Consider the following 25871-nt stretch of genomic DNA (forward strand, 5'->3'; position numbering starts at 1 on the left):
CATTTCTGTTAGCATTTACCCTAAACTTTATAGATGGAAACTTGGTGTTTATTTTTGACCACCCACATTTCCTTCCCTTGGATCTTGAGTAGCCTTTCATATATTCTTACCACCCCTTTTCTTCCTGCCCATCATTCTCATCTGTTCGAAAAAGAAGCCCTTGATGCCAAAAGAGAGCAATTTAACATTTTTCTACATGTTTCTATGTATTGCTGTCTGTTGAGCATATTATAAATATTTTTAGCTTACTGGTGATTCTTGTTCATGGGTATTCCTACTCCTTATTTACAGTGTTATTTTTATATGGTCATTTTGAACTCACCTGACGTAGATGCTTTGTATCCTTCTCTCACTGCAGTTTTGATGTAGGAAGGTACTCTGTTCTTCACATTTACAAATGTTCTAAGTTGGCTTACACATCCAGGTTTTATGTTCAACATTATATAGTGATAGATTGATCATCTTGTCTTTTTCAGTGAACTTTAACATTTATGAAACTTTTACATTTCATTTATTTCTGATTAAAAGAAGCACTTGATCAATTTTGTTTGTTATTCTGCTTCTTTTCCTTTAAAAAAAGGAAAAAGAAGGAAGAGAAAGCACAGTGGTTAGTGATAGAACATACTGATTTTAGTGCCTGATGATTCACAGTATTTCTATTCAATTATTATAGCTTTTTTGTAGCTTGTTAAATGGCTCTCAAATACAAAATGTGTCTTCTTTTTTTTTCCAGTATATTCTGTCCTCAGGGAAAGACTCACTGATAAAGTTATGGGAGCTTTCAACAAGTAGATGCCTAATTGCATACACAGGTGCTGGTACTACAGGTAAGTGACACAGAACTTGTGATTTATCAAGATTTCCTAATGTGGCAACTAACTGACTGTTTTCCTGACATCTAGTCAGATTATGGGGTTTAATTTTGCTCCAAATTGCATCTAAAGAGATGCTGTGGATGACAGAGTGGCACACTTAGGCAGACATGCTCACACATCAACAAGGATTTGTAGAAGCCCAACACAGGGAACGGATTAAGTTCCAGTTCTGGGTTCTGTATCCTATGCATAGGGATGGGAAAATGTAGCATCTGTTTTTGGAAAAAGTCAAGTTTATTTTTATTAACATTCTGTCTTTTTTTTAGTGCTTAGATGCACAAATTAAAAGGTTATCACACTAAATGAGTGACGACAAACAAATTGGCTGTTTAAAAGCCGGCTACTGTGGCTGAGTGGTTCTAGGCGCTTCAGTTCGGAACCACGCTGCTGCTAAGGTCGCAGGTTTGAATCCTGCCTCGGGCATGGTTGTGTGTGAGGTTAGTTAGGTTTAAGTAGTTCTGAGTGTAGGGGACTGGTGACCTCAGATGTTAAGTCCCATAGTGCTTGGACCCATTTGAATTTGGCTGTTTTTTTTTAAAAAAAAAGAGCTAATTGGGAATTTAGTGACTTACATAGAACTATCGAGCCACTTCACGTGGAAGTAGAACTGAAAGTAACTTTATTTTAATGTTATGGAAAGAATTTCAGCACTCTCAAAAAATGTGACAGTTTTGTTTTGCAATCACTATAGAGCCGACTGCAGGCACTATAGGCTGTTCTAGGGTGCGAATGCTCAGAATGTTGAAAATGTGTTCGAACTGCAAAAATGAGCCATCCGAATAATGAACAAGAGTCACAAAAGAGCCAATGTGTTGAGCTATTCAAAAAATGGGTTATTCTGACAGTTCCAAGTGAATATGTGTTCCAAACTACAGTATATAAACATTGAGCAATCTGTAGCAAACAGTGTCATACATGATCATCAAACAGTGATTGCTTGTACCTGGGTAGAATGAATACAGCAGAGACCCAAACCTGTGTGTTTTACCAAGGAGTCAAGATGTGTTATTGACTGCTGCACACAGACTTCACAGCATGATTCCTCACATACTAGCATTACAAGAATGTCTCTCACAAAATTCCATCCTGCGAATATTTCAGACAGTAAATAAACGTTACGAGGGTGGCAGGCTGGCAATGCTGTAATCACATATATGGTAACTACGTCTGTCAGCATATAGTAGTGGTGCTGTGCAGTTGGTGTAGTAGGTAGTGTTTTTTGTTAGCATGCAGGAGGTCGAGGATTCGATTCTGGGTCAAGACTTATTTGATTCTATTTGCTAAATATAGTCTGCATGGTACGTTATCTGATGTCTTAATCATCATACAGCAACTACAGTGGGTCTTCTACAAACCATTTGCAGTTAAGTACAGTTGTTTTCATTGGTCAGCTTTTAAAGTAGCCTTTTGCATTTTGTGGATGTGAACCGTTTCGTGCCACTGCGTCTGCTAGATTCCAGATCTGTTTTCTGTGTACCCTATCCCAGTGGGCCCATTGAAATTATTTGCAAAGCACGTTACTAGCCCTACTGGTGACATAAAGAAAAAAGGAAGGAAGGAAAGTAGGTTGGGTTTAACACTCCCAAAATCTAGGTCATTAGAGATTGAGCACAAGCTCGGATTGCGTCAAGGATGAGAAATGAAATCAGCTGTGCCCTTTCAAATGAACTATCAAGCTTTCGCAACCCACGGTTGCTTCATCAGGAAAGATGTAAGGAGAGGGAAAGACAAAAGGATGTGGGTTTTAAGGGAGAGGGTAAGGAGTGATTCCAATCCCGGGAGCGGAAAGACTTACCTTAGGGGGATAAAAGGACAGGTATACACTCGCACACATACACATATCCATCGGCACATATACAGACACAGGCAGACATATGTAAATGCAAAGAGGTTGGGCAGAGATGTCAGTCGAGGCAGAAGTACAGAGGCAAAGAAGTTGTTGAATGACAGGTGAGGTACGAGGGGTGGCAACTTGAAATTAACAGAGGTTGAGGCTTCACAGTGCAGGCATGTCAGTTGGTAAATCACGTGGGTGCTTTCACACGTGGCTCTGCCTTTGATCGCGTACACCTTCTGGGTTACAGGACTGGAGTAGGTGGTGGCGGGAGGGTGCATGGGACAGGTTTTACATTGGGGGCTGTTACAAGGGTAGAAGCCAGAGGGTAGGGAAGTTGCTTTGGGGATTTCATAGGGATGAACCAAGAGGTTACGAAGGTTAGGTGGACGGCAGAAAGACACTCTTGATGAAGTGGGGAGGAGAGAATATATTCAAAGGCAAGTTCCCATCTCCAGAGTTCTGATAGGTTGGTGTCAGTGGGAAGTATCCAGATAACCCGGACAGTGTAACACTGTGCCAAGATGTGCTGGCTGTGCACCAAGGCATTTTTAGCCACAGGGTGATCCTCATTATCAACAAACACTGTCTGCCTATGTCCGTTCATGCGAATGGACAGTTTGTTGCTGGTCATTCCCACATAGAAGGCTTCACAGTGCAGGCATGTCAGTTGGTAAATCACGTGGGTGCTTTCACACGTGGCTCTGCCTTTGATCGCGTACAACTTCTGGGTTACAGGACTGGAGTAGGTGGTGGCGGGAGGGTGCATGGGACAGGTTTTACATTGGGGGCTGTTACAAGGGTAGAAGTGGGGAGGATTTCATGAAGGATGGATCTCATTTCAGGGTAGGATTTGAGGAAGTCGTATCCCTGCTGGAAAGCCACATTCAGAGTGTGATCCAGTCCCGGAAAGTGTCCTGTCACAAGTGGGGCACTTTTGGGGTTCTTCTATGGGAGGTTCTGGGTTTCAGGGGATGAGGAAGTGGCCTTAGCTATTTGTTTCTGTACCAGGTCGGGTGGGTAGTTGCGGGATGCGATAGCTGTTTTGAGGTTATTAGTGTAATGCTTCAGGGATTCAGGACTGGAGCAGATTCGTTTGCCACGAAGATCTAAGCTTAGGGAAGGAACCGTTTGATATGGAATGGGTGGCAGCTGTCATAATGGAGGTACTGTTGCTTGTTAGTGGGTTTGATGTGGACAATGCACACAGACCCAGTCTCTCCCATCTACTCAATCTCCCACTTCCAGCTCCACTCCCCCCCAAAACTTCAAAATTCTAATCAACACAATCTGGAACCACAACACCCTAATTGAGTAGTTAACCTTTCCTCCAAACCTCTCTCCCAATCCGAAACCTCAGCCCTATCCAAAGGCCTCACCTTCAGCCCTACTCCCAGATTCAACCAAACAGTCCTTGTGAAAGATTTACTGTTCTACACTTGTACTCTCTGCTGGAAATATCACTTTGCCACAAAGAAAAATAATCCTAATCCTACTCCTAATGATCCAACTCCCCAAGACACTATCCAAATTGAACCCTGCCTGGAACAGTTGCATACTCCGTCACAGCGGGACCCACCTCCTCTTCCTCAAAATCACCCTCTCCAAACCTTCCAGGAATTTTTCACTTCCAGCCTTGCCTCTCAATCTTTCTTGAAAAACCTTAATCCTACTCCCAACATCACCACAGCTGAAGCCCAGGCTATCTGTGATCTGAAGGCTGACCTATCCATCGTCATTCTTCCAGCTGACAAGGGTTCCACGACTGTGGTACTTGATCATCGGGAGTATGTGGCTGAGGGACTGCGTCAGCTTTCAGACAACACTGCACACAAAGTTTGCCAAGATAATCCCATTCCTGATGTCCAGGCGGAGCTTCAAGGAATCCTCAGAACCCTAGGCCCCTTACAAAACCTTTCCCTTGACTCCATCAACCTCCTGACCCCACCGACACCCTGCACCCCTACCTTCTACTTACTTCCTAAAATTCACAAACCCAAACATCCCGGCCGCCCCATTGTAGCTGGTTACCAAGCCCCCACAGAACGTATCTCTGCCTGCGTAGATCAACACCTTCAACCCATTACATGCAGTCTCCCACCCTTCACCAAAGACACCAACCACTTTCTCAAACGCCTAGAATCCTTACCCAATCTGTAACCCCCAGAAACCATTCTTGTAACCATTGATGCCACTTCCTTATACACAAATATCCCACACGTCCAGGGCCTCGCTGCGATGGAGCACTTCATTCCACGCCGACTACCTGCCACCCTACCTAAAATCTCTTTCCTCATTACCTTAGCCAGCTTCATACTAACCCACAACTTCTTCACTTTTGAAGGTCAGACATACCAACAATTAAAGGGAACAGCCATGGGTACCAGGATGGCCCCCTCGTACACCAACCTATTTATGGGTCGCTTAGAGGAAGCCTTCTTGGTTACCCAAAGTTTTGTACAGATTTATTGATGACATCTTCATGATCTGGACTAACAGTGAAAAAGAACTCCAAAATCTCCTCTCCAACCTCAACTCCTTTCGTTCCATCAGATCCACCTGGTCCTACTCCAAATCCCATGCCACTTTCCTCGACGTTGACCTCCTTCTGTCCAATGCCCAGCTTCACACATCCGTCCACATCAAACACACGAACAAGCAACAGTACCTCCATTATGACAGCTGCCACCCATTCCATTTCAAACGGTCCCTTCCCTACAGCTTAGGTCTTCGTGGCAAACGAATCTGCTCCAGTCCTGCATTCCTGAACCATTACACCAATAACCTGAAAACAGCTTTCGCATCCCGCAATTACCCTCTCGACCTGGTACAGAAACAAATAGCTAGAGTCACTTCCTCATCCCCTGAAACCCAGAACCTCCCACAGAAGAACCCCAAAAGTGCCCCACTTGTGACAGGATACTTTCCGGGACTGGATCAGACTCTGAATGTGGCTCTCCAGCAGGGATACGACTTCCTCAAATCCTGCCCTGAAATGAGATCCATCCTTCATGAAATCCTCCCCACTCCACCAAGAGTGTCTTTCCGCCGTCCACCTAACCTTCGTAACCTCTTGGTTCATCCCTATGAAATCCCCAAACCACCTTCCCTACCCTCCGGCTCCTACCCGTGTAACCGCCCCTCGGTGCAAAACCTGTCCCATGCACCCTCCCACCACCACCTACTCCAGTCCTGTAACCCGGAAGGTGTACACGATCAAAGGCAGAGCCACGTGTGAAATCACCCACGTGATTTACCAACTGACCTGCCTACACTGTGAAGCTTTCTATGTGGGAATGACCAGCAACAAACTGTCCATTCGCATGAACGGGCACAGGCAGACAGTGTTTGTTGGTAATGAGGATCACCCTGTGGCTAAACATGCCTTGGTGCACGGCCATCACATCTTGGTACAGTGTTACACCGACAACATCTTTGCCTCTGTGTCTGTATATGTGCGGATGGATGTGTGTGTGTGTGTGTGTGTGTGTGTATGTGTGTGTGTTGGTGTGGGTGCGCGAGTGTATACTTGTCCTTTTATTCCCCTAAGGTAAGTCTTTCCACTGCCGGTATTGGAATGACTCCTTATCCTCTCCCTTAAAACCCACATCCTTTCGTCTTTTCCTCTCCTTCTCTCTTTCCTGATGAAGCAACCTTGGGCTGCGAAAGTTTGAAATTTGTGTGTGTGTTTTTTATTTTGTCTATCAAGAGACCAATGCTTTCTCGTTTGGTAAGTTACAGCATCAAAGATGATTTGACTTACCAAGTGAAAATGCTGGCAGGTCGACAGACACACAAACAACCACAAACATACACACAAAATTCAAGCTTTCGCAACAAACTGTTGCCTCATCATATATATATATATATATATATATATATATATATATATATATCTAAAAAGAAAGATGATGAAACTTACCAAACAAAAGCGCTGGCAGGTCGATAGACACACAAACAAACACAAACATACACACAAAATTCTAGCTTTCGCAACCAATGGTTGCCTCGTCAGGAAAGAGGGAAGGAGAAGGAAAGACAAAGATATATTTTTCCCTTGTGTCTGTATATGTGTGGATGGATATGTGTGTGTGTGCGCGAGTGTATACCCGTTCTTTTTTCCCCCTAAGGTAAGTCTTTCCGCTCCCGGGATTGGAATGACTCCTTACCCTCTCCCTTAAAACCCACTTCCTTTCGTCTTTCCCTCTCCTTCCCTCTTTCCTGATGAGGCAACAGTTTGTTGCGAAAGCTTGAATTTTGTGTGTATGTTTGTGTTTGTTTGTGTCTGTCGACCTGCCAGCACTTTCATTTGGTAAGTCACATCATCTTTGTTTTTAGATATATATTTCCTATGTGGAATGTTTCCCTCTATTATATATATATATATATATATATATATATATATATATATATATATATATATATATATATATATATATATATATATATATATATATATATATATAATAGAGGGAAACATTCCACGTGGGAAAAATATATCTTTGTCTTTCCTTCTCCTTCCCTCTTTCCTGACGAGGCAACCATTGGTTGCGAAAGCTAGAATTTTGTGTGTATGTTTGTGTTTGTTTGTGTGTCTATCGACCTGCCAGCGCGCTTGTTTGGTAAGTTCATCATCTTTCTTTTTATATATATATATATATATATATATATATATATATATATATATATATATATATATATATATATATATATATATATATATAGTGAGTTATAACAAATTGATTAATTGTGGTGGATAAGAGGTGTTTAGAGATAATGCATTTTAAAGTTACATACGTAAGAAACGAATTCTGTATATGTATTTGAAATGTCCTTTGTACAGTTTTTTAACTTAACATTACACATTAAGTGGTTAAACCCTTCAGACCTGTTGAACATTACAGTGTACATAAATTTGAAACTAAATAAATTGGCTCCAAATCGAAAAAAATCAACGTTATGGCATCTTTTGGACCAAATTTCAATTTTGGAGCCATTAATGGGCTCAGAACCAACAAAAATTTGAGTTCACAGAACCTTCGAAATAGATTGCTGGAATTTCATACGTTGTAGTGGCCTAAGTATTTGGTTATCTACTAGTAAAAGTCTTATGTCTGAAGTGGTTCAAGATCGTTTACCAACAGCATTATTTGGTCAAGTTCTTTCTCAGCATCCTCACTGTTGTTGACTTGAGGTTCTGGTTCTAATTCGGGACTCAGAGTGTCGTTTTATTCCTCTTTGCCTAATGTTTTTAAAAGATAATCCTTTGTTGCCGTGTCATCACTGCATTACTGCACCAGGAAACCCAATGATGAAATATGCAGTATGCAAATTCATTTCCATCAGTGTCTATTTTGCTATGTACACTACCTTTGTAGCTGAAATTGAACTCAGAGTGGTTATATTTAGTTATGTGAGGTATTTCATTAGCATTACTATTCTTCAAGAAATTTAGTCACTCATGTGTAATGAAAGTAAACTGAAGAAAGATGAAAGTAATTAGAAGTAGCAGAAATGAGAAAAGCAAAAAACTTAACGTCAGAATTTGGGACCACAAAGTATACGAAGTTAAGGAATTCTGCTACATTTGCAGCAAAATAACATACGATGGACAAAGCAAGGAGGACATAAAAAGGAGACTAGCACTGACAAAAAGGACATTTCTCACCCAGAGAAGTCTGCTAGTATCATAGTTAAATGTGGACTGTGGGAAAACTGGAACAGAAGAGAACCGAAGCCTTTGAGATGATGTGCTACAGATAAATGTTGAAAATTAGTTGGACTGATAAGGTAAGATATGAGAAAGTTCTTCACAGAATTGGTGAGGAAAGGAATATATGAAAACAATGACAAGAAGAAGGGACAGGAAGACAGGACATCTACTAAGACATTGGAGAATAAATTTCATGGTATTAAGGGATATGTCGAGGGTAAAAACTGTTAGAGGCAGACAGAGATTGGAATAAGTCCAGCAAATAATTGGGGTGTAGGTTACATTTGCTACTCTCAGATGAAAAGTTAACACTTGAGAGATACTAGTGGTGGACTGCATCCTACCAGTCAGAAAACTCATAACTTACCTTTTTTTATTTCCAACAGCATCAGCAAAGCTAACATGTGTTGCAGGTGTAGATTTCTCAATGCGATCAGCAAATTATTGTATGGATGACACATAATTGATGCTAAATTGTTTCTTTAAAAGTCCGAATGCACAGTCACATGCATATTTCAAGTTGCCTACTGGTCTGAATGAGAAATGCAATTCTCTTGTTTTTTCTATTACAGATTCTCCAAGTGAGACATCTTAATAAGATGTTGTTCTTGTTCTGCCCTACACATTTGTTAACATGAATAAACATTGCATCTTCTCCATGACTGTAGCTCGCCAAATAATTGTAGAAAAGTTCTAACAACAATGTTGCATCCCTTTGTTATTCGTACATTTACTGGCAATAGATTGTCTATTTACAGTCTCTCACATATTCCTGCATATTCCAGTTCTCAATGGGACCAATAAATAAATAGGCCCAGACTGTAAAGGGTTCCTGGATATGTAAGCCTGTTGGGCCACGTCAAAACTGTAGTGTTGTACACAAGTTTATTCACCATCTTCAGAATTTTTCTCAGTCTTCTTAATAGTTCGCTTATGAAACTCCCTTTTTTTTGCAACAAGTTGTAGATAGAATCTCATTTTTTTCTGTAGTTTCCATTTTATTATCTTCAGGCACTAAAGCCGTTGCAGATGTGAAATGCCTCTGGTTGGTTTGTTTGTGGGACTGAAGGGACTAGACTGCTGAAATGCCTCTGGAAATATGCACAAAGATCTGACAACTATTTCTGAGCAGATATCCTTCCAAAGATTAGAAAACACCCTACTTGATGTAGGTTTTAGAGGCATATCATTTGTAAAGGAAGCCATGTAAGATTCAAAAATTTTGACCTACTATCACTTGAAGGTAGAAATTTTAAATTGGCATTATACTACTCAGTGCTATTTCTTCATGGTAAGCGTAAGGCATTTATTCTGTGTAATTGTGTAAAAATTTTATATGACACCCTGAATCAGAAAAAGAAGTCACATTCTGAAAAAGTTTCCTTGCGTTACTGTGACCAAGTGAGATGGCACAGTGGTTAGCACGTGGACTCGCACTCAGGAATATGGTCGTTCAAACCCATGTCTGGCCATCACAATTTAGGTTTTCTGTCATGTTCCTCAATCGACTCAGGGTTTGTTAGGCATTTCAACCTTTTAGTTTTAATACTGTGGGCAAACATGTAAGCATTTTCACGAACATGCCAACCTTTACTAAGTATTTAGTTCATGGGTGTTTCCTCTCAGTCTGACTTTTATGTTTATGAGCTGCAAAGAAGAATATGAAGTTACACACTGCATTTGGCCAACAATTACGTGACCTAATGTGTTGTTGATGTTTTTTTTAGTGATCAGTATCATCACATTCGCAGCACTTTTCTAAATAGTCACCAACTGAAAAGTTATTGCAACATTCTTCACAGCATCTGTAGCCCATTTTTAAAAATTCTGAAATGAAGTCATGGTCTCTGTCAACATCAAAAGAGTCATTTAAACAATGCAGTCATATCAGTTATGAACAGGCCAAAGTCTTTTACACTGTCATTCTCTTCTACTATTTGCTTGTTATTACCATTTCATTCTGTTTCAATAATAACATTATCTGTAATATTCTCATTATTGCCTAAGGCTTCATCAAACTTAGGAATGTCTTGCAGTCGAGAAATATTGGAGACGTTAACCAACTCCCACACTGAGGTTCCAGTTTGTCATCACTTGATTCGTCACTACTTGGTGTTACTTCAGAAAAGTAATCTTAAAATTCTTGGTAGTCTTCATCATATAAATTACAGCCATCACCAATACTAGCAGGTAAATGCCTCTATTGCCACACAAAAATGTGAATATGCTCCTGTTTATTTAAAAGACTGTGACTGAAAAGTGGGGTACCAGCTGCCTCATTCTACCGTCCTCAGCATCTTTAAAAATATTCCCAAAAATTTTTTAAGCAAACTAATTCATGCTGTTTTTAACATGCAACTCACCTCTAACTCCCATGAGCTCCCCTAATTATAACTCTCTCACGGCATTAGTCCATCACTCTAAATTGTTCACACTCATCCAATCCCATCTGCCCATTCTCATTCACACATTCAGAACCAACTCATTGTCATTATCTCTTTGTGTCTAGCTGTAACTGCCTCCTGTGTCACAGCCATAGTCTCCTTTGTTCTGTCATACAACTACAACCTCCTCTCACTGTCACTGTCTCCCTCTTGCTCTCTCTTATTGCTGCTATCTTATTTATTCCTTCCCACTGCTTCTGTCTACTCTCAGTGTCAGTATCTCTCCTTTTCTCACTGTCATTGTCATAGACTCTGTCTCTCGTTATCACTGCCTCTCAGTCACATCAATTTTGCCTCCTCTTTGTTGCTCTTTCACTGGCAGTCTCCTTCACTCTTTCCGTAGCACTGTTCTGTCATTGTTAACTATGTTCCCCTGCCACTGTGACCGTCTCTTTCTGTGCCATTGTCTCATTTGCTCTTTTTATACCAACCACTGTCTATTATCTTCCCCTATTTATTGCTTTTCCATCTCCTTCCCACTGCCACTGTCTCTCAAAGCATAAAAAAGTATGAATATGTTTCCATGTCAAAATTATTGGGAAAATTTTGAAAGGTGCTAAGGAATGTAGGATGAAGCAACTTGTACCCCACTTTTCATTCAGAGTCTTTTAAATAAATAGGAACATATTCACATTTTTTGTGATCCAATACAAGCATTTTTCCACTGGTTCCCCCCTTTTCCCTGCTGCAACAGGGCATGTCAGTCTGCTTGTGTCTGTGTACGTGCGGTTGGATATGGGTGTGTGTGCGAGTGTATACCTGTCCTTTTTTCCCCCTAAGGTAAGTCTTTCCGCTCCTGGGATTGGAATGACTCCTTACCCTCTCCCTTAAAACCCACATCCTTTCGTCTTTCCCTCTCCTTCCCTTTTTCCTGATGAAGCAACCGTTGGTTCTTTCGTTTGGTAAGTCACATCATCTTTGTTTTTAGATATATTTTTCCCACGTGGAATGTTTCCCTCTATTATATACATGAAAAGAAGTGGTGGTTTTTTTTTTTTCGGTAAACTTTTGATAGTTTACTTATATGTAACTTAAAATAATGCAATACTAATTTTAGACCCTGGTCAGTAAAATTTTGATAGTTTACTTATATGGAACTTAAAATAACGCAATACTAATTTTGCACCCCAGACCAGATCTTACGCATAAAAAAAATTTTGCATGTGCTTCAGTACTACAACACGGGGTTCCCAGAACCATAATGATTATTTTATGTTTACAAGTAGGGTAGCATCTCGGAAACAAATAAAGGTATGAAGAAAATTTTTAAGACTGGTCAAGAGCAGGATCTTAGGAATTCGACACAAAAATTTTAGCCATTTCCTATGCATACCTGTCTTCGAATCTATTACCTATTTTTGGTATGAAAAAATAATAAAAAAACACTTTTCTCAGGTTTTCTGAGGAACAACTCATGAACTAACAGTGCCTTCATAAACCCAATAAGGTCCAACATAAACCACATCAAATACAAAAAGAACCAACTGACTTACTCCATTTGCTTAAGCAGGAGGGAGTGTGTTGTATTCATACTTTGACCCTGTACTGTAAGATAGTGACAGTAACAAAGGAACTGTTCAATTAGATGCATCAAAACCTGTGGTGAAATTTTTATTACAGGAAGAATACACTGAAAGAAACACAATATCAAAGTTTTGTCTGCTAAGACTCACTGCAATATTAAAGAAGAAGAAACTCTTGTAAAGTGAATTTCAGTTTCCCTTGACAGTTTCCCTGACACAATTGTTCACAGTTACTGTTCACTTGAATTTGCAACTCATTTAACATCCAAATCAATTAGCATTTGCCTTTGTGGTTGTGTGTTACTGTGGAGATATGGCTGAATTAATTTTCTTTGTGTTTTCTTCATATATGCTAGATAATGGCATTTGTCTTTGAGCAGTTTCCAGACATTCACAGTAATGTAAAATCCAGTTGTTTTCAACATTGCAAAGATGAAATATGAAGGACATGGTATGCAGTTGAAATAATCTACTTCTCTTGAAGACCTATTACTTATTAGTTAATTTTTTGTTTGTTCATTTGAATGGTAACGACATTTCGTGAAAAATTAATGGAAACAGAAGAAGAAATAAAATAACTGACGATTCTGTGAATTGTGGTTCGAACAATGATTGTTGTGCTGATCAAAGACCAGAATGAAAACACAATATCTTCCTTGCCCTAAAGACAACTGGTTCGTAATAACTTCTAGTGTCAAAGAAAAGTCTACAAATTTTTGTTTAACGAAAGATGGAGAAAACACTTTAAGCTAAACAGTATACAAAGCCAGTTCTGTTTTGTAATACTGTAGAGAAATTCATAGTTGACATCAAGATGAAGTGTCTTGTTATCCCCTAAAATGCTGTGTATAAAGCCAGTCATCCAGGTTTTATGCAAGAACTATGTGCAAACCATATTTCAAGCAAAAGAAAGACAAAGTAACTTTTGCAGCCGTATACAACAATGCCAGTGAATAAGTAGCAGTGGATTATCTTCTCACATCATTATACCTGGCTTCAGGAACTTAAAGGCAAATTAAGACCAAAAATTTAAAAAAAGATGGGGTTCTAGTAATTGATGAAGCAAAATCTGGAAAAATGGAAGAGAGTAATTTTCAATATTACATCTGAAACTTCTCCATACCACTTGCAGTAAATAATTCATTGCTTTTGTTGGACTCTTGACTTGGACATAACATCTCATCTGTCTTTAGGAAGTATGAAAAGTTTTTCAGCTTATAGAAAAGAAATTTTTCGACGCTGTAAAGCATTATTAGAAAATCGTCGGACATAATAATTTCTGATAGCTCTTTGTCATTTCAGATTTATTGGTCAAATAGTATTGTTAAAATTCAGTCTGCATTGTCTGCTCCGTGTGAATTATCTGTTTGTGTCATCAGGTTTTACAAATTTGATCAAGAATGCCTGGTATGCAGCACAATATGCAGAACAATGGCCACGGCCATTTCTTATTCCATCTGTCTAAGTAAAACTAGTAATTACTGTGGCATACCTAAATGCATTGATTTTTCTTTTCTCATGTGCTCATGGTGTAAAGAAAAGTTTGTTTTCATGACCCAAAAGGTAATTTGTATTTTTGTGATGACTACTGGAAATAATTGTAAAATTGTAAATACAATTTGTACAGAAACCAGATGGCAGTTATAAGAGTCGAGGGACATGAAAGGGAAGCAGTGGTTGGGAAGGGAGTAAGACAGGGTTGTAGCCTCTCCACGCTGTTGTTCAATGTGTATATTGAGCAAGCAGTAAAGGAAACAAAAGAAAAATTCGGAGTAGGTATTAAAATCCATGGAGATGAAACAAAAACTTTGAGGTTTGCTGATGACATTGTAATTCTGTCAGAGACAGCAAAGGACTTGGAAGAGCAGTTGAATGGAATGGACAGTGTCTTGAAAGGAGGATATAAGATGAACATCAACAAAAGCAAAATGAGGATAATGGAATGTGATAGAATTAAGTCGGGTGATGCTGAGGGAATTATATTAGGAAATGAGACACTTAAAGTAGTAAAGGAGTTTCGCTATTTGGGGAGCAAAATAACTGATGATGGTCGAAGTAGAGAGGATATAAAATGTAGACTTGCAATGGCAAGGAAAGCGTTTCTGAAGAAGAGAAATTTGTTAACATCGAGTATAGATTTAAGTGTCAGGAAGTCATTTCTGAAAGTATTTGTATGGAGTGTAGCCATCTATGGAAGTGAAACATGGACGATAAATAGTTTGGACAAGAAGAGAATAGAAGCTTTCGAAATGTGGTGCTACAGAAGAATGTTGAAGATTAGATGGGTAGATCACATAACTAATGAGGAAGTATTGAATAGGATTGGGGAGAAGAGAAGTTTGTGGCACAACTTGACAAGAAGAAGGGATCGGTTGGTAGGACATGTTCTGAGGCATCAAGGGATCACCAATTTAGTGTTGGAGGGCAGCGTGGAGGGTAAAAATCATAGAGGGAGACCAAGAGATGAATACACTAAGCAGATTCAGAAGGATGTAGGTTGCAGTAGGTACTGGGAGATGAAGAAGCTTGCACAGGATAGAGTAGCATGGAGAGCTGCATCAAACCAGTCTCAGGACTGAAGACCACAACAACAACCGGAAATAATCACGGAACTGTTTCATTGTTAGTACAATATACCTTATTCAAACATTATCATAAGACCTGTACTACAGAAATTGCTATAAAATATTTCATGTCAACACATTAAAGTGCTGAGTGATGGAAGTCATCTGTAATATGTCATCATATACTGCCATGATTTTCTTTCCTCTGCTAACCACTTGTATAGCAGTTACATCTGCAACAGCTTAACTGGACATGAACTGTAAGTTGTTCAAAACATTAATGATTTGAGACATTTTTGGCAGGCTTTAAGTGCTTAAAATTCATGTGTGTGCTCTTTGGACTTTGAGTAAGTGGCGCCACATTGTCTTGTCATGGCTGCATTTGCGTATTCACTGATTTGCGCATCAGTCAGGGACTGCTATACAAACCACTGTCATAAGCGGTTCTTTGTGCAGCAAAAATGAGGAATTTTAACATTTTTGAAAATTATGTGTAGTGTGCTTTGGCAGCTAAAATTTTGAACTGGCATTTCTTTCAATATATTCTTCCTGTATAAAAAAAATTCAGATTGGGTTTCGAATGTTGGATTGGACCATTCCTTCATAACAAGATCCTTCTGTTAGGCATACAGATAGTGCCTCCCTAGCCCAAGGGTTATCCAAACCAGTTGACACCACCTTTCTGTCACCAATACAACCTGAGGTATGAGTCCCGGAAAAAATCCCTTCCTTTTTTATGAAGCATTTTGGAACATATTGGTAAGCATGCAGTTACATGTGTATTATTTAGTGCTTTCAGAATTCTGTATTGGATCAATTGAAACTTCAAACTGAACAGGGTGCGAAAAACGTTTTTGTTTCTACAGTAACATCAGCTGTTACCTGTTGCTCTTGGGCTGTCAACTGCAAATTGGCAATGTCTTTAGGCATTCGTAAGACTCATATAAAAAGGGACAACATGTCTTGTTTGGCGTTATTGTAATCACGAAACTTTTTTTTTATACAGAGCTACTCTGAGCTGCTTAAAATGGCTTCAGAATTTAGGATATGCAATTTTGTGAAACCTGCATATGCACCTGAGATTTGGAAAATTTATTGATATCATTGACTCCTGTTGGATTCATACAATTTCCAAAACAATGTGACCATGTACAGAATGAAGTAATGTTTGCTTGTGTCTGTATATGTGCGGATGGATATGTGTGTGGGGGGGGGGGGGGGGGGGGAGGGGCGTGTGCGAGTGTATACCTGTCCTTTTTTCCCCCTAAGGTAAGTCTTTCCGCTCCCGGGATTGGAATGACTCCTTACGATCTCCCTTAAAACCCACATCCTTTAGTCTTTCCCTCTCCTTCCCTCTTTACTGATGAAGGAACCGTGGGTTGCGAAAGCTTGAATTTTGTGTGTGTGTTTGTGTTTCTTTGTGTCTCTATCAACATACCAACTCTTTCGTTTGGTAAGTTACATCATCTTCGTTTTTAGATATATTTTTCCCACGTGGAATGTTTCCCTCTATTATATAAACAAAGATGCTGTAACTTACCAAATGAAAGCGTTGGTATGTTGATAGAGACAATAAAAAACACGCAAACACACACACAAATTTCAAGCTTTCGCAACCCAAGGTTGCTTTATCAGGAAAGAGGGAAGGAGAGGGAAAGATGAAAACACACACATATCCATCCGCACATATACAGACACAGGCAGACATATTTTTTGCTTGTATGGAGAATTTCACTTTTGTGACAAGAGGTCCCTTTTTGATTTCATCTTACACATAATGATGATTATACTACTAATAATATATGTATTAATGAATATATAAAATTTAAGAAATGCCAGTTGTATTAACACTGGGTTATTGATACATCATGAAGCACCTAGATCCCTTTGCTACAGCCAGGTCACTTAAGTCACTAAATAAAGGAAAGTCTTGTAGTCCAATCTGTATACCAGTTAGGTTCACTTCAGAATATGCTGACAAAATAGCTAAGTTTCTAGCTGTTCTTTTCACAGCTTACTTCACAAAAGTGCTGTCTAAAAAGTTCTTAAAAAATAAAATAAAATGTAAGTGAGAACAGTGGTTTCTTTTTAGACAGCATTTTTTTGAAGTAAGCTGTGAACAGAACTGCTAGAAACTGAGCTATTTTGTCAGCACATTCTGAAGTGAACCTAACTGGTATACAGATTGGACTACAAGAGTTTCCTTTATTTAGTGACTTAAGTGACCTGGCTGTAGCAAAGGGTTGACACATAACCATCATGTATTCAGAAAATATCTTTCTAATGAAACAATTGGCCCTTTAGTCACATGCAGTAAGGAGTGTCATCGATAGGGCATCTCAGGTGGATTTCGTACTCCTAGATTTCCAGGACGCTATTGACACCTTTGCACAAAAGCAGTTTCATGTGTATGGAATACCATTTCAGCATTGAAACTGGATTTGTGATTTCCTGTGAGAATGATCACAGTAGGCAGTAACTGATGGGAACTCATTTAGAAAAACGTAAGTTGTATAAGGCAGTCATCAAGAAATCAATAGACCTTTTGATGTTCTTGAGCTGTCATCGATTTAGGAGATAATCTGAGCAGCTCTGTCGAACGCTGTTATCAGGTGATGCCATTGTTTACCATCTAGCGAGGTCATGATGTTATCAGAAGATCAAAACAAATTACAAAATTATTTAGACAAAATACTGTAAAATTAGGTGAATCCGATTAAAATTAGGTGAATCCGATCAAAAATGGCTTTTTTTTTCTCTTCCTGTTGTGATATCAGAATAAAAATTCAATATGGTAGTTTCACAACCCTGATAATGATATATTCATGTGTTACGTTATTTGTAGTTTATAATTTCAGTTATTATTTTAAGTTAACTGTTGATCGGTTTCATCTCCTCATTTGGGGTGAATCTGATCACCATTGTATTTTGTATGCAGGAATGGTATCAGACTTCTAGCGAAGTGAATCCGATCACTATTTTGATTTTTTTTAAATATATTACTGTATTTGCAACAAAATTTTACAATTTCTAGACCAAACAAATTTTTATAAGCACATTAATCTTGAGATTTTTGCTATAAAAACACTTGCATTCACAAAATTTGACAAACAAATATTAATTTTTAGTTATTATGTGTCATTATCTGTGTGAAAAGTATTTACTCAATGTCATACTCATCTATCCCTTCAAAAATAAATTTACCTCGTCTTCTATGTTCTGGAATAACTTTTTTAACAATTTGGCTATTTCTACATCAGTTGCATCATCAGTTTCTTGGAAAGAAAAAATGAACATTACCATCAAGAAGTTTCTTTCTCAGAAATGTCATTTCATAGGTGTCATTAGAGATGCTTTAAATTTTACCAATTAAAAACCTAAACCTTTTTTTCATAGGAAATATTGCAGTGAAATCATTTTCTTTAAATTCATGCCAATCTTGATCCTTCTCCTTGTCCATTTCTTCATTTTCATAACAAGAAAGAAAGATTGCTACTCATTGTAAAGGTGACATGTTAAGTTGCAGTCAGGCACAATGAAAGGACAGTTACACATTTAGCTTTTGGCGGAAACCTTCTTCATAAAAGGAAACACACAAACATTCACTCACACTGGCAAGCACACCTTATGCATGCGTGACAGTCATCTCTGGTAGGTTAGACCGGAATGCAACTTTCACGTTGAATAGAAGCAGCTGCCTGGAGGGGGCGGAGAAGGGAAGCGATAGCAGAACACAGGTGGGGGAAAAGGAAAGTGCCATCAGGTGGAGTGTGGAGGGACTAGAAGGTCTAGAAGGAGGCCCGACAAGACTGCCAACAGGTGCAGCATTGGTAGCTATGGTGTGCAGAGGAGAGGGGGAGTGGGAAGTGGAAAAGGAGAGGAACAACGAAGGGGAAAGACAGGTGTATTAGCAGAGAGTGGCACATTAAGAGGTTGAGGAGACATGAATAAGAAGGAGGTAATAGGATAGTAGGGATGGGAGCTGTTGGGTGAAGGATATGGTGACATTGGGTTACTGTAGGTTGAGGCCAGGATAATTTGGGAGCACAGAATGTGTTGAAAGGATAGCTCCCATCTCCACATAGAAAAGCTGATGGTCGAGGGAGAATCCAGATGGCCCAGATTGTGAAGCAACCATTGAAATCAAACATGTTATGTTTAGTTTCATGTAGTGCCAAAGGCTGGTCTACTTTGCTCTTGGCCAAAGTTCGGCAGTGGCCATTCATCCTAGTAGACAACTGGATGGCAGTCATACCAATATAAAAAGCTGTACAATGATTGCAGTAGAGTTGCTATACGACATGGCTGCTTTCACAGGTGACCTGGCCCCTGATGGGGTAGGGTAAGCCTGTGACATAACTGGAATAGGAAGTGCTGGGTAAGTGGATTGGGCAGGTCTTGCAACAGGGACTTCAACAGGGATGTGATTCTTGTGGCAAGGGGTTAGGATTGGGAGTGGCATAGGGATGGAATAGGATGTTATGGAGGTTGGTTGGGCAACACACCACCACTTTATGAGAGGTGGGAAGTATCTAGGGTAGGCTGCCCCTCATTTCAGAGCATCATGGTAGGTAATCAAAGCTCTGATGAAGGATGTGGTTCAATTCATCTAGTCTGGGGTGTTATTGGCTGGCAAAGGGGCACTCCTTTGTAACTGGTTCTTAGGAGTGGTGCGAGGACTGGGGGTGTGTGGTGAAATGGTATGGAGGATCTGTTTGCAGACTAGGTCTGAGTGATAGTGCCTGCAGGTGTTGGTGAGATCCTCAGCATACTGGACAGGGGAGCTCTTGTCACTTCAGGTACACCATCCAGAATGACGAGACTGTGTGGGAGGGGTTTTTTGGTGTGGGAGAAATGACAAGCTCTGCTACAATCATTGCACAGCTTTTATATTGATATGACTACCAACCAGCTGTCCACCAGTATAAATGATCAATGCCAAATTATGGCCAAGAGTGAAGTAGCCCACATTTTGGCACTACATGCAGCTGAATGTAACAGTCTTGATTTCAATGGCTGCATCACTAACTGGGCCATCTGGATCCTCCCCTTCACCACCAGCTTTTCTGAACTGTGCAGATGGAAGCTAACCTTACAACGCATTCTCTGTTCCTGAAACTATCCTGGCCTCAAACTATGATAACTTACTGTCCCTACAAGCTCCACTCAAAGTTCCTGCCTCCTCTGTCCTATCACCTACTCCCTATACACGTCTGCTCACCCTCTTTTCGTGCTGCCCTCTGCCAACACACCTGTGCCTCTTTCCCCTTCCCTGCTTCTCTTCTTTTCCACTCCCACCTACCCACCCCTCTGCCCCACAGCCACCTAAATCTGTTCCAGTTGGTAGTTTTGTCAGGCCACCTCCTAGTCCCTGCACACTCCGCCAGACAGCACTGTTCTCTCCCCCACCCGAACCCTGCTATCCCATCCCCTTCCCCACCCCTTCCAGATTGCTGCTTCCATTCAAAGTGACAGTTACATTCCAGTCTGAGCTGCTGGATATGGTGATCTTGTGTGCGTGAGATGTGCTTGCCTGTGTGAATGAATGTGTAATTTTTTCATCCCTGAAGAAGGTTTTGGCTGAAAGCTGATGTGTCACAATTGTTTTGTTGTGTCTGTTTGCAGCTCATCGTGCCTCATTATGGTGAGTAGCAATCTTACCTTTTCCTTTATGTTGCTGATATTCCAACCTGGAGTTTCCATTGTTTAGAATTAATACAAGCAGCACAGCAACATATAATTTTTGCATGTGTGTGTGTGTGCGCACGCACGTGCGCTTGTGCACGTGTTGATTCAAGGTTCTAGGCCGTATAGCCAAATGTGTACTGCACAAGCCACTGTATGGAATGGGGTGGAGTCAGGTGATATGTATCATACCAGTCACATTTCTCCCATGCACTATTCTGTTTAAGCATTGTATGTGGGAAGAAAATCTGTCGGTACACCTCCGTATGGGTAAGATTTTCCTTACTTTTAACATCACAAACCTTACACAAGATACATGTTGCAGGTTATAGTATGTCTCTTGACTCATTTTGGAACATGGGCTCTCGGAATTTTGTGAGAAAGGCTCTTGACAATTCACATTGTATTCTTTACAACGACTCGCTCTGCAGTTTGTTGAGCATTCCCTTGACCTTCTCACACTTAGTAAAGAAACTGAGCACTTCTTGGTTGATCAGACTGTGGAAATGTCCAAGACTTACAAACAGTGCTCAAGAATTGGTTGTATGTGGGTCTTGTAAGCAAATTCTTCCATGTGATAGTTCAATCTTTTCAGGATTTTTTTTCGATAAATCTGAGTCAGGGAGACGTTTTTGCCATGCCTATATTTTTGTCATCTGGAGGAACTATTAACCACACTGGCTGTAAGGAGCCAGCTATGTATCATTGTTTGTGCCATTGGCCCTGGGAGGTGCACATGCTCATTTTCGTGGTTCTAGACAACACATACATACAGAGTGATATGTTGTCCACTGCATCAGAGGGGGCCGGCCGGAGTGGCCGAGCGGTTAAAGGCGCTACGGTCTGGAACCGCATGACCGCTACGGTCGCAGGTTCGAATCCTGCCTCGGGCATGGATGTGTGTGATGTCCTTAGATTAGTTAGGTTTAAGTAGTTCTAAGTTCTAGGGGACTTATGACCACAGCAGTTGAGTCCCATAGTGCTCAGAGCCATTTCAACCATTTTTTTGCATCAGAGGAGTAGCCATTATCGATTGTGTGTGTCAACAACAAAAATTTGGGCCAATTTAGCACACAGAATGCCAAGTGTCACAATCAGTAAAGACTTTTTCTGAAAGCTGGGCAATGAGAAGGTTGACATTTGTCAGGATTTTGACACATCATGCCAGAATGCACCTATCTCCAGTTGTAAAGTGGAAGCAAAATTGTTTTATGTGTTGTTGTTGTTGTTGTTGTTGTTGTTGTGGTCTTCAGTCCAGAGACTGGTTTTATGCAGCTCTCCGTGCTACTCCATCCTGTCCAAGCTTCTTCATCTCCCAGTAACTACTGCAACCTATATCCTTATGAATGTGCTTAGTGTATTCATCCCTTGGTCTCCCTCTGCGATTTTTACCCTCCGCACTTTCCTCCAATACTAAATTGGTGATCCCTTGGTGCCTCAGAACATGTCCTACTAATCGATCCCCTCTTCTAGTCAAGTTGTACCACAAACGTCTCTTCTCCCCAATCCTATTCAATACTTCCTCATTAGTTATGTGATCTACCCATCTAATCTTCAGCATTCTTCTGTAGCACCACATTTCGAAAGCTTCTATTCTCTTCTTGTCCAAACTATTTATCGTCCATGTTTCACATCCATACAGGGCTACACTCCATACAAATTCTTTCAGAAAAGACTTCCTGACACTTAAATCTATACTCGATGTTAGCAAATTTCTCTTCTTCAGAAATGCCTTCCTTGCTATTGCCAGTCTACATTTTATATCCTCTCTACTTCAACCATCATCAGTTATTTTGCTCCCCACATAGAAAAAGTCATCTACTACTTTAAGTGTCTAATTTTCTAATCTAATTCCCTCAGCATCACCTGATTTAATTAGACTACATTCCATTATACTCGGTTTGCTTTTGTTGATGTTCATCTTATATACTCCTCTCAAGACTCTGTCCATTCCGTTCAACTGCTCTTCCAGGCCTTTGCTGTTTCTGACAGAATTACAGTGTTGTCAGCAAACCTTAAAGTTTTTATTTCTTCTCCATGGATTTTAAGTGATGAAGGTACAATTTCCTTTGACAAGGAGTCAGTCGTTTGTGAGTGCAACGTCAATCAAGGCATCATTTCAGGTACCAAGGTAGAGTAGTGTCTTTAGTCATCACACTGGGAGAACTATGGTCAACCTTGAGGACACACCTCTAGTGCGAACACTAAATATTGCAGTGCACATCAAGATAATAATCCAGCATGCATCCAAAACATCATCCAGCTCATTTTGCTGCCGTTCCTACAGTGTCAGGGGGATTTGCTCCTCCAGTAGGATGTTACCTGTTCTCTACTGCTCACATTATCAGTTCATTCTCAAAGATGTTCGTCACCTCCTGGAAACAATACAATCATTTAACTTGTCTCCATTAAGTTTGTGTGATACAGGCTACTACTGCATTACTGGCACTATCCATTAATCAGTTGCAAGAATGGGTAGCAACATACTCACCTGTTTATTGATCTCTGATAAGCCTTGGCCACTGTAAGGACAATACTGCATCACCGAGTAGCTGGAAGCGATGCAATGTTACATATGCTACATGGTGATGACCCTGTCAATTAAATCTTCTTGGCTTACCTGGCAACTGTGGAAGATTGTAATATTGGTCATGTCTTCTGGTTCTTAAAGCAGCCAGAATAAATAGTACAGAGAGGGGCTAAATAATGTAGAAGTTGTTATACTATGTCAACACTCATTTATTTGTTGTGACTAAGTAAATTTCATATTATCAATGACCATAAAAGTGAGCTGTAAGCTGTCGGTTCAGGAAACAAAGATTACTGAGAAGAGTGCTTATGTCAACATGGTTCTGCCACACAGATTTAGATGGAAGCTGTGTCAGAAGAAACATAACAAGTATTAGCTTTGGCCATTGTGTATCCAATTACACCGACAGTTGAGGCCCTTAGTCTTAGCCAGTTGACTTTCTAGCTAGTGTAGAAAGCATGGTCTGTAAGGAATACGAGCATGAAAGTAGCTTTTTATCCCAGTAACAATGAAGGGAGTAACTGTGATATGCTCCAGCTGTCACGATGTGAACTCATAGCTGATAAAATATACATTTTGGAAACAGACTTTCCAGACTTTGATAGTGCATAGTGGTAGGAGTGGTTGTTTGAGAAAGGGGCTGTGACCCAAAACTGGTCGCAGAGAAAAAAAAAGAAAAGAAAGACAAAAATGTAGTATAACAATTGACTCTATTTCTAAAACAATGAATCAGGCTGTGTGCAGTGCTTGCCCCATCTGATGGTGGAGACCTAGGATGCCAACAGTGAATTATGCAGCAGTAAAAATGTTTCTCGACACAGGATGCCTTTGTCGTTCCCAGGTTGTGTCCTGGCAGAGAAATTATGCCGTGTCTTTCTCTCCAGATTGTATAACTTGGGATTCCAGAAAAGACTTCAGGATGCTAAATTTGCTGTCAAATCACTGTCTTGGCCTTTTGTTCACTTGGTCTGCCCTGTCATGTTGGACAATGGAAGTTGGTCAATTAATACTTACACTAAAATACAGCTCCTCAAATTAAATTTTACTCTGGGTCTGCCATTTTAATAATCTCTTTCAAAATTAAATATAATCACAATTTGATTTATAATATGAATGCCAGTAATGAGGCAGTCACATGGGGATTTGGCCAAGATAGAAGTGACATTGGGTTACTGCATGCAAGATACAGATATTGTTGTCCAAAATAAATCTGTACATAGGTATATTACAATTATATAGTGTGCAGTCTGTATATTATGTAAATAAAATTTCTTTCATGTGGAAATGTTGCTTCAAGCATTTTTGTTTTTCTCTTACACATTAATAAGATTATAGACTTGATATTTTTTAAAATTGTTGGTATTAATTATGCTATTCACATATTGCTTCTTGTTTCTGTACATTCTTGTCAAGAATAATTAATTTGCCTTTCATCTGTTTTATAGGAAAGCAAGAACATCGTGCACAGGCTGTTTTCAACCACACGGAAGACTATGTGCTCTTTCCTGATGAGGCCACAACATCATTATGTGCGTGGAACTCTCGTAATGCTTCTCGCAAGCAGCTACTTTCATTAGGTCAGTTTCTCTCTTTCTTTCTCTTTTATTTTATTTTATTTTATTTTATTTTATTTTATTTATTTATTTTTTTGCATTAATAGGGTTGGATTTATAGACCCACAAAGCGTGTGCTTATTCGTATTCTGGGTGTTCCATTTATCTAATGACCAGAGCTGTGGCCACTATGCACCTTTTTGGCCAGTGTCATTCAAATAGTAAAACAAACATCTTGAGTGTAAGAGTGAAGGCTGCGAAGGCAACAATGGCAAGACCAAATTATTCCAGACAACAATGATCCATACATGCATACAGAGTCCTCTCGTATTGTTTAGAGATTGTCTGAACAGAAATTTCTAGGCATTTCAATACCAATGTGTGATACAGTTCACAAATTGGTGAATAAATTTCGTGAAATGGGAAGTGTTCGTGACAAGAAGTGTCAACGACAACATACAGTGCTCACAGAAGCTCATCTGATGACATTTCTTACCACCTGGAAAATTCTCCTAAAAGTCCCTGAACATGTCTCTCGTAGCAAATGCAACAATTTCTTGCACCTGTGTACAAAGAGCTGATACATTACTGGGGCTAAAGCTCTGTAAACAGTAGTGCAAGAACTTAAACATGGTGATCCCATGCACAGATTTTGGTTTTTTGAATGGGTTTTTAAACATGTGCAGGATTGTGAAGTGGATCCTTACCTATTTTGTTTTCAGACGGACCTTGATCCCATTTAGACGGGTATGTTAATCTGAAAACTGTCAACATTGGTGTGCTGATAGGCATATTCTGCTTCATGATGAACCCCTTGATGATCAGAAAATAGGAGTGTGGTGTGCAGTTAGTGGTGACAGTTCAATAGGCCCAATTTTTTTTTTTTAAAGAAACGCTTAACAGTGAAAGATATATCCACAACATTTTCAACTGTTTTGTAATGAATTGAGTTTGCTTTGCATTTTTTAACAGGGTTCAGCAAGAGCTCTTACAGCCATTGTTACTTTGTACACAATTCACTGTGTATTCCATGACAGACTCATTAGCAACAATATCTGGCCCTGTTGGAGTCTCATTTTAACCCCATGAGATTTCTGTTTATGAGGAGCACTAAAAGATGGAATGTACACAGCAAATCTGCACATGTTAT

At 39.8% G+C, this 25871-nt stretch overlaps 1 protein-coding gene across 1 annotated transcript in view; it reads left to right on the forward strand.

Moving 5' to 3' along the window:
- Positions 1 to 25871, forward strand: part of LOC126484520 (cleavage stimulation factor subunit 1) — a 190634-nt gene that overhangs the window by 150481 nt on the left and 14282 nt on the right. The window contains exons 8-9 of the mRNA XM_050108068.1: positions 734 to 827; positions 24614 to 24745. Coding sequence (XP_049964025.1) covers positions 734 to 827; positions 24614 to 24745 — 226 coding nt within the window. The remainder of the gene's footprint in view (positions 1 to 733; positions 828 to 24613; positions 24746 to 25871) is intronic.

Source organism: Schistocerca serialis, chromosome 6, assembly GCF_023864345.2.
Source record: "Schistocerca serialis cubense isolate TAMUIC-IGC-003099 chromosome 6, iqSchSeri2.2, whole genome shotgun sequence".
In the NCBI taxonomy this organism is placed as follows: domain Eukaryota; kingdom Metazoa; phylum Arthropoda; class Insecta; order Orthoptera; family Acrididae; genus Schistocerca; species Schistocerca serialis.